The sequence below is a fragment of the Phoenix dactylifera genome, chromosome 3, assembly GCF_051530095.1.
Source record: "Phoenix dactylifera cultivar Ajwa chromosome 3, Ajwa_hap1_PhDact_Kaust_v1.1, whole genome shotgun sequence".
Classification (NCBI taxonomy): Eukaryota; Viridiplantae; Streptophyta; class Magnoliopsida; order Arecales; family Arecaceae; genus Phoenix; species Phoenix dactylifera.
This window is the reverse complement of record NC_143192.1, coordinates 45992270-46002447: the sequence shown is the minus strand read 5'-3', so window position 1 is coordinate 46002447 and position 10178 is coordinate 45992270. Positions and strand designations below refer to the sequence as shown.

Below are 10178 nucleotides of genomic sequence, written 5' to 3'. Positions count from 1 at the left end.
AAACTTTACCAACTTGTTAAGCTGGTGCAAGTTGGGCTATTGGATGGTTTAGCCTGCCCATTTGCCTAGCTCTTGTATCTAAAAATTATAGTCTTAAAAAATCTACAAACTATTATTTTTTAAAAATATATATATGAATAAGGCAAGTTAAAGTAGAAATTCTATCTTAAGAATCCATAAAATTCTCTTTGAATAATGACACACCAGCAATATGTTTAATAACTTTGAAAATAACGTAGAGATTCTTAAGGCAATCATTTGCCAGTTCCATCATGAAGGACCATCTCGCATTTATGACTAACATTTGTGAGGTGATTACAGTTGCGTACCAGTTAATGGAAAGAAAAGTATTCACAAATATGCCTGTTGTATTTGGTATAAGTTTGATTTTTTTTCCTCCACGTACATATGAAAAATATGCTTAATATAATATTGTAAGATGCAGTTTGAGTAGTCTTTATGTTCAATTATTGGTGAGCTGATAAGTATTGTTAGCCTAACTAAGGATTTAAATATTGCAGGATAGTGTGTATTCTCGATGTAATAGGATGCCTTGCCATCCCATGGCTCCGTCCCATGGAACACTTTTTTAAATGCACTCCAACTCTCTTTTTTTTTTTTCACTTTGTTCTTTCCTTTGATTCTTTTTATTTTTTATTTTTTTCTTCTTTTATTTATTTCTTACTTCTTTCTTTTCTTTTTGTTTATTTTTCTTATTCTTTTCTTCTATTATTATTTTCTTTTTCTTTTTTCTTCTGTTCTTTCTCCCATTCCTTTCTCTCTCTTTTTTTGATCCCTTTTTGTTCCTTTCGTTTATTTTCTTTTTTCCTTTTCTCCTTCTTTCGATGCATGAGTAGGTTCAAAGTCCTATCTTGTCTCGATCCTCTTTATTTATAGAAAGGAGACAGGACAGCCAGCCCATCGTATTGGGATTTAAAATCTTGAGCCTACAATTGGGTGCAAGGGCCTCTATTCTTACTCCAAGAAATTTACATTACAATTACCATTCAAATTACAATGCAATAACCTAGAGTTGTTGCATTAACACATGTCATATATTCACATAGCTTATAGCGATAAGGTTAATGGTTACATAATTAATTTCAAAGCAAAAAGGCTCTTTTTTCTCACTAGATATTCAAGTCATCAAAGGGTATGGTCCACCACTGCAGGGTCTTTAACTTGGTCCAGAGTTTATAGTTTATGGGTAACATTCAATAATCTTCTTTATCGTATCCTTTATGTGTAGATTTTTTAAGTGCTTAAAACTTCCCCTATCTTCTATTGTTGTCTTCACTGAGATGCTCCTATAGAGGTTCTTTTTTTTTTCCTGTCCAGAAAACAAAGTAACACACTCTGAACCTAGCCTTTATGCCTTCGTGAAGGCAGTAATGATAAGTGAAAAATATGTCGATCAAGTAAGTCAAGTGAAAAATCTATTATGGCGATCAAGTAAATCAAGTGAAAAATTTTAGCCTACCAGCCGGCTAGGATATGCGTAGAAAATTCTTTAAGAGTTGAATTAATCATCAATGCTGCACACGTACTAAGAGGGTATTTGATGACCTAAATAGGATCACTATAGTGATCTAAGATCATTGGTGATCCTCATTCCAAGATAATTTGACTTTCGATGATCTAAAATTATCGTATTTGGTATGCTATATTTTAGTAATTAAAGATCCTTAGATATTCATAGCTAACCTATTTGATATGCCACATGAATTCAAAACCACTGGCCATATAGTACGAAAAATACCTTTGACATATTCCACAATTTATATTTTATAGCCTCGTGATTTTTAACTCAAAAGTTGGCCACAATCCAAGCATGTGTTTGGTTTTTCGATCTTAAGACATGATAAAGAACAAGGGTTGGAAATATTTATGCCTTAATTCCAACCATTATTGCTTGCTAAGTCTTGTGTATGCATGTAATTGGCATGTCTCTTATGTTTATTGTGCGGTAAGTTGGGTATTGGATTGAGGGGCATTTTTGTCCGCCACTTTCAATCCAATATCATTGTCCTAGGATGATCTTGAAAATCCGTCTCCAAAGACAGGTTAAATATAATTAGATTGAGGTGCAACTAAATACGTTGATCTCATCATATCCACCCATGTTACTCTCGATCTTGAGGTCATTACCTCATTCCAAATGCTCCTAAATATATATTTAATGTTGAGATTTACTTTCCTCGGATATAACCTCGTATTGAAGCATATAATATGGCTTCAGAATAGAAAAATTAGATAGGTAACCTAATATCCGCATATGAATTATCCTTGGAGATGTCGAGAAGATAAATGTTTAGCTCAGCCAGAGGGAGCCGGATTGGGGTGGCGAGCCGTGATCAATTTGGACTCGCCCGAGCTACATACAGGGGCGTGGGCCGACATCGAAGAACCCCTCCCACGGGCAATTTGGCGACGTGCACAAAAACCCAAACGAGTCACAGACCTCACGCGTACTTCAAAAGACCAAACTATCCTTCCCACCTGCTATAAAAACCCCATCTCGCCCAGTTCATCCCGCGCCACCGGGATCTCCCTCCCCTGCATATCCCTCTCTTAGCCGACTCCTCACCCTTCCTTCTTCTCCCACCAACTCTTTACTGCTACCAATTATACTTCAGTGGTAGTTGTGCTAAAGAGACCCCAAGAAGAAAAAGGAAATCAGATGGCCGGCTTGCCAGCGACCAACGCCGAGGGCGAAACCCTCTCGGACGCTTGGGATTGCAAGGGCCGCCCCGCCGTCCGATCCCAGACCGGAGGTTGGACCAGCGCCGCCATGATCCTAGGTCCGGCCCGTCGCCCTTCCCCTCTTTATCTTCTCCTCCCTTTTTTTTCCCCACTCTGTTTCTTTAGTAGTTAAAATATCAAATGATACAATAAAAAAGGGGTGGAGCTGTGCGAGAGGCTGACGACGCTGGGCATAGCCGTAAACCTGGTGACCTACTTGACCGGTACCATGCACCTCGGCAATGCCGCCTCCGCCAACACTGTCACCAACTTCTTCGGCACCTCCTTCATGCTCTGCCTCCTCGGCGGCTTCCTCGCCGACTCCTACCTCGGCCGGTAAACACGCCCCCTTCCAATCCACCCCTCCTCCGTGCCAGTCTCTGCTTCTCCTGCTGATTTGTTTGTGATGTTAATTGTTCGCTCTGATAATATAACCAGGTACCTCACCATCGCCACCTTCACCGCAGTCCAAGCTTTGGTAAACGCTTTCTCTTTGCCAGAACGATCTTATCTTGTTTCGTTTCAAACTGTAAAATGAAATATAAGAATACAATTCTGAATTAATTAACTGAAGGGGGTTACCATTCTGACGATATCGACGGTGGCTCCGGGGCTGAGGCCGCCGGCCTGCGCGGACCCGTCGGCCGGCGGGTGCGTGCGGGCGAGCGGGGGCCAGCTCGGGGTGCTCTACCTGGCTCTGAATCTGACGGCGTTGGGGACGGGAGGGCTGAAGTCGAGCGTGTCCGGGTTCGGATCGGACCAGTTCGACGAGTCGGACCGGGGCGAGAGGCAGCAGATGATGCGCTTCTTCAGCTGGTTCTTCTTCTTCATCAGCCTCGGCTCGCTGCTGGCCGTGACGGTCCTGGTGTACATCCAGGACAACGTCGGCCGGCAGTGGGGCTACGGCATCTGCGCCGCCGCCATCGTGTCGGGGCTGGCGGTCTTCATCGCCGGCTCCACCCGGTACCGTTTCAAGAAGCTGGTGGGGAGCCCCCTGACCCAGATCGCCGCCGTGGCGGTGGCGGCCTGGAGGAAGAGGGACCTGAAGTTGCCCTCTGATCTCTCGCTTCTCTATGACGTGGGCGCTGCAGACAAAGGCGAGGAGGGAGGGAAGACGAGCGAGGGGAAGCAGAAGTTGCCCCACAGCAAGCAGTTCCGGTAATTAATTAACTCTTTCGCTTTATCTTGTTAGTTGGTAGCCGTTTACGTTCGAGGGTCAGTTGCTCGCTATTTGCTCCGTCTCGTTGGAAGTTTCCGCCGGCTATGCTATGGCTTTCTTTGCCTCGATATGTGTGTTGCTGTTGTTCGTTTTGGTCCTTCAAGGGAGAAGTTATTGGTCGGACCAGGTTCACCAGCTCAGCAGTAGGCCAGTCCGACCATAAATCAAAAAAAAAAAAAATCACAAGGTCCACTGCTAAGCTGGAGGATATGTTCCAACCAATAATTTCATGTGGAGGCAGATGGCCAGCGGAAACTGATGCATCCCTGGCCGTAGGAAATCGATAACCTAACCCAAGAAAATTAATGGATAGAAACTAGGTGAAATTCTCTTTCTGATATGAATGGAGCTCCCTTTCTGAATTTTATGTGGACGAAGTTTTTTTTAAAAAAAATCATGCAACGTATGGTGCTCAAATCTCAGTGCATGCACTCCTGAATGGCAATTGGGTGTCTGTGCACCAAACACTTGTCCATTTTTTATTTTTATTTTTTTATTTTTTTTCGTATTCTTACTGCTGTTTTTGTGGCTAGCTCATGCTTATCTATCAATTAGAAGTCCCGGTTAGTTCACATGCATGATGCCGATGTTTGAACATTGGGCAGCCGAGGCTGTGTTGCCTTTGATGGATACCACCACATAATGAACCAAGAATTTTCATGGATAGGGAACATAGAACCTGCATGAAAAAACAAGGTGGGACCATATATTTCTATAATTTCCGCCTTGATAAAATCTTTTAGAGACGCCTGGTGGATCCTGTGCCATCAAACTAGAACTCTTGTCGCATTTGAGGAGAATGTCATGTCTTGTGTGCAAGACGATTGCTAGGCCGCTCACTCTATATTTCAGTCAAAGAATCTAAAAGGATCCTCAATAATTGAGCTTGAACGGTGCTGTCGACTAACTTGCTAGTTGCGACGAGCAAATCATGTATCGATGCAAGACCTTCTTGAGGTATGAATACATGTGATGGGCCAATTTGTTAATCTATTGGTCCACTATTGTATGGTAGACAAATTAAGAAGCTATGCCCCATAGTGCTCCCAAAAGGACTGGCGCTGCAATTAAATACACCAATAATGCTATGAAGAACCTTAATAGTTTTGCTTTTTTTTTCCCCTTTCTCTGGATAGAGAGCGTGATTTTGGGGGGACCAACCTAACAACATGAGGCTGCTAAACCCACCCTCCAATGAACTGCGCACAACTGTCCCTATAGGGTTCGGATTGTATCTGTCACACACACACATAGAATGATCTTCTTTCATAATATCGATATCATCTTGTATATATCTTGAAGCACTCTAAACTCTTTCGTTCATCCGTCTGCATAAATCTTAAAATGGTTATTTTGTAATCCAGTAGTGATTCGCACAAAGAGAGCTGAATTCTCCTTTCACACGGAACCTTTGCACGAAAAATACAACTCCTGTCTGTCTTTGCGTCGGCTTTGATTACCTGTGCACGTTCCTAACATGCTCTTCTATGTATAATAGGGGGAGACCCTTGAAATACATGTGGTCCTTTGCCTTGTATATAAATTCCTGTTTTCAAGGTAATTCAGAATTTTTCGGAATTATCCTGCAATCAAGGTTATGACTGGCATCAGAGCTGACACAGTCACAAACTGATTGCAACTCGTGAAATATAGAACTATTTAGCTTGTTTGATCTCTGTCACGGGGAGGGATAATCAAGTTAACAACCATCTGGAAATTTGGAATTAATGCTTCTTCCTGTTTGACCCGAGAGAGTCCAAATGGGTTAGATGATCGAGCACATTAAACGCAAATGAGGGGGCATAGCGTTCGAGTAGGTTCGTAAATTCTCGATGGCCGTTCCAATATATATATATATATATGTAGAAGAGGAGCCGGGTCGACCTCGTATGCCTCAATGCTTGTCGGCATCGAAGGCCCACACGGACGCCGCGAGTGCGACCCGGGTCACCTCGGCGCCTTACCCACCAATGGAAAGGGAGAGGGAGTAAATAAAAAAGAAGATTCTCCACTGATTGAAGCACTCAAGAAATAAGCTTAGGCTGGTTGATACTATATGGCCAGGTCTTTTTGGATCAGTTGGTATCTGAAACCAATACGGAAGGCTTTATTCAGAGCTCGGTGGGTGTGCAGCACATGCGACGAATGGGAAGTGGTAGAGAGTGGGAACTAGGAAGGCAAGCGTGGGTGGATATATATATATAGTAGGTCGTGCCCAGATACTTTTGGATCAGTTGATATTTGAAGACAATCTGTAAGGTTTTTTCTGAGAGCTTGGTAGGTGCCATGAAAGGGAAATGGCAGGGAGTTGGGACTACGAAGGCAATGGAGTGGGCCATCGCGTGCTCGAGGGGAAAAATATATGGTTAGGTGGCCTTTGCCCGCTGGGGAGGAGAGATTATCAGCTGATGCCCACCTTCCAAAAGTAGGGTTCTCTTTGAAGCAGTAAATGTGCTCTCTTTGAATCCCTCCCCCTCTTCCGGTTTCCATCTATCTCCTTCTTGATCTAATCTCTATTTACTCTTGTAACGCTCCGAAGTGATAGGGGGAGGGGGGAGGGGGGAGTGGGAGTGAAAATGAGAGGTAGTCCGATCGCAATAAAAACCGAAAAGGTGATGATGACAAAGCAGAATAAAGCACACGACGGGACGCATGCAAGGATAAAGTGTCACGAGTCATGACCAAGTCCAAGTTCTTTTATGATTTCTCCATTGCAGTCCAACCAACGCTAGTTTTTTACTGCCTAATGCACCCTAAAACAAGAAACGTATGGAAACCAAGGTTCATGATTGTAGAGAATTGTTCGCTTTCATGTTGTTCCGAGTTTGATTTCCTGCATTTGTAAAAGAAACGTGCCCTACCTTACCCTGCCACGGAATTACCACTCTCACCACTAGCTGCCACTTTCTTCTGAATTGCAGCAATGTCGCGTTAGACTGCAATAAGAAACATTTAGGAGCAACAGCTGTTCCTTTTCTGTCGTGGTTCATTGCACCTATCTACTGCCATATAGGACAGGCAAGAGAGTGGAAAATGTAACGATGACTGGTAGTTGTTTTTTTTTTCTCCACATTTTTTCCTCTGATGGATGTGAAAGTAAAACATCATTATATTCGAGACCGGTTCCAACCATCATCATCATCAGTGGTAAGAAGAAAAATATATGGTTGAAAACTGGATGACCAAAGGAAAGGTTCTGCAGAAAGAAGCGAAGCCCGCCAGGAAATTAGCAGTGAGATTCAACAACCAATGATTCTGCTGTACTCCTGTCTGATGTGGCAGGCAGATATTGGTGCAATTCATAGGAGGTGGGGCCATTTCGCGGGTACCATATCCCTGTTAAAACGTAACAAAAGATTAATATGTTGAATTCCATTAATTACCTTCCACGAGGGAGGCTAGCTCGTGAACCTTTTTCTTTTGTCTGTTCTGGTTGGTCCTCTTGGATGAAAGCCAAGTTTGTCCATGCAGCTGGCTTGTCAGGTGGGAGTTGATTTGATTCACGCGTCAGGCGTGGTGCCAAATTTTAAAAACAGATTAACTTTAGAGATTATAAATTTACTTATATTTAAGCATTATGGCATGGCCGCGTAGTTTTTTTTGGAGAATTATTTTTGGTAAACGCAACTAAAACTTTAACCAATTAGCAGTCAAACGATTTTTGGACCAAACCAAAAAAAATCGGTCATACTATTTTCTTAAACGAGGATGGTTTAATGGAGTCGCCTTCCTTCCCGCTCCAACTGGTACCCGGCCCATCAACTAATGCTCTCATTCTGTCGTCTTATTAATTACTTCAGTTGCCTGGACCGGGCAGCGATCATGGAGGATCCGGCCGTCGAGCAGAGCAAGTGGCGGCTGTCGACGCTGACCGACGTGGAGGAGGTGAAGCAGGTGATCCGGATGCTGCCGGTGTGGGCCACGACCATCATGTTCTGGACCGTCTACGCTCAAATGAGCACCTTCTCGGTCTCCCAAGCCACCACCATGGACCGGCGCATCGGCCCCTCCTTCCAGATCCCCGCCGGCTCCCTCACCGTCTTCTTCGTCGGCTCCATCCTCCTCACGGTTCCTATCTACGACCGCCTCGTCGTCCCCGCCGCCCGCCGACTCACCGGCAACCAGCAGGGCCTCACCCCGCTCCAGCGCATCGCCGTCGGCCTCGTCTTCTCCATCTTCGCCATGGCGGCCGCCGCGCTCACCGAGCGCAGGCGGCTCCACGCGGCGTGGGCTGCGAGCTCGTCCTCCGCCGTCGATCCGGGGTCGACGTCGGCGCCGCTGAGCGTGTTCTGGCTGGTGCCGCAGTTCTTCTTCACGGGCGCCGGGGAGGCCTTCACGTACATCGGCCAGCTGGATTTTTTCTTGAGGGAGTGTCCCAAGGGGATGAAGACCATGAGCACTGGTCTCTTCCTCAGCAGTCTCGCGTTGGGTTTCTTTTTTAGCTCGGCTCTGGTGAGTATTGTCCACAAGGTGACGGGGGGACCCGGGAGGGGGGCGTGGCTCGCCGACAATCTGAACGAAGGGAGGCTCTACGACTTCTACTGGCTCCTCGCCGTGCTGAGCGCGGTCAATTTAGGGCTGTTCTTGGTATCCTCCAAGGGGTACGTTTACAAGGAGAAGAGGATGGCGGCGGGGGAGGAAGGGAGCGTGGTCACGGTGGAGCTGGCGGACGAAGCCTCTCGCCAAGCTTGAGCTTTTCTTTCTTTCGAACTGCTGCCGAGTGTAATATAGTCTGTCTCGACTCTCGAGTTAAGGTAACGGATAGTTTGAGTCTGGCTCTCTCCCTTCGTTCCTACGATGCATCAAATTAAGCTGTGTAAAACTGAACCAGTCGATGTATCTACTGGCGCTTCGATTCTCTTCTTCTCAGTGGAAAACCTTCTTCTCTCAAGCATAAAATATGAGAAAAAGTGCCTGAAATATGGAATGAGTGGTACTGATATATAGGGAGAATTTCACCGTAGACTCACCTATACGTACGTGGTTTGACCGCAAGAAAACCGCGCGCACTTTCTGGTCGGAATTCAGAAAAACAAACATTTGGGCCTCGCAAGGTCTCATGCGCGGCATTAGGCTATTAGCAGTGCACCGGCTCCGGATTTAACCTGGCACTATGTTTTTTCGGCAGGCAGCCGCTCTCGAGTTTGGAAGACCTTTAATTGGGTCGGGCCAGATAGCCAATTACGATTCACCGATTTGAACTGGGATCACTATGAGTTTGGATGATGGATCTATAACCCAAGTCTGAAACTGGCAATTTGGCCTAGCATTTTCATGTCTATTAGAATTTATCGAAATCGTGAACTGCAGGAGAGGTGAACCATCGTCCAGATTGCAAGTGCTCAACCTGCAGTGGCATTACCAATATCCTAAACATAGTCTAACAATTTATTAGAGGGAAGGTCTCAAAAACGGTAATACTAATTAACTGTTGATATCTTGATTTGCTAGCAAAATAAATCCATAAAATATTTGAATATATGTTAACCGGACCGAATGCACGCTTGACCCAAGTTAATTTCCTCTAAGTTACATTTTGATGAGAAAAACATAAGATCGAAATTTAGGACTTCCAAATTCTCAATCAAATGACATCGGCGCGTCAGGGTTACCGAAGCTGTCATCTTTTATATTCTTAGGGAAAGCAGCCTAAATCAGGGTTATGTGAGAGTGGCCTACCAACACTGCTTGGGTCCAAAAGGGACCAAGCCCGGGTGTCCCAGCGCCCATGTGATCATGCAAGAACATTAGGTCACAAGAAAAAGAAGAAAGTAGTGAAAGTTACTTCCACCCCGGGGAGAAGTGCAATTCATGGGCAAACTTTAGAAATTCGTCTGTGGCCCATGATCTTTTCTAGAAGCAAACTGAACCTTACATTGGAACTAATGTTGCACCAGTAGGGCATCCTCAGTCAAGCATCCACGCAATTAACGACCATGGTATAGATGTTGCACATTGCCCAGAATATCATTTCAGTTCATTTTGACGTAATAATACCCGTATGGTCCAAAAACAAGACTAATTAGTAGTATTGTTGTCAGGTTAGCTACAGACGTAATAAGAAAAGAATTTGGAACAAGCATGTCTTCAACTATAGCGCTTTTGTAAGACTGAAGTCAGCATAATGTGGTTTGATCACAGGAAATCGTAATTGTCATTGGTGCAGATGCACAGCAGATGGCAACCCTATGGCTTTGGTGGGTATCGCGTGGCACAC

General features: G+C 44.7%; 1 protein-coding gene across 1 annotated transcript; it reads left to right on the top strand.

The window, feature by feature from the left end:
* Window positions 1-2518: 2518 nt before the first annotated feature.
* On the top strand, window positions 2519-8860 carry LOC103705148 (protein NRT1/ PTR FAMILY 6.3-like). The gene is made up of 5 exons (XM_039120855.3): window positions 2519-2801; window positions 2901-3078; window positions 3181-3220; window positions 3317-3900; window positions 7762-8860. The coding sequence occupies exons 1-5, from the start codon at window positions 2681-2683 to the stop codon at window positions 8651-8653; spliced, it is 1815 nt and encodes a 604-aa protein (XP_038976783.3). The 5' UTR covers window positions 2519-2680; the 3' UTR covers window positions 8654-8860.
* The last annotated feature ends 1318 nt before the right edge of the window (window positions 8861-10178 follow it).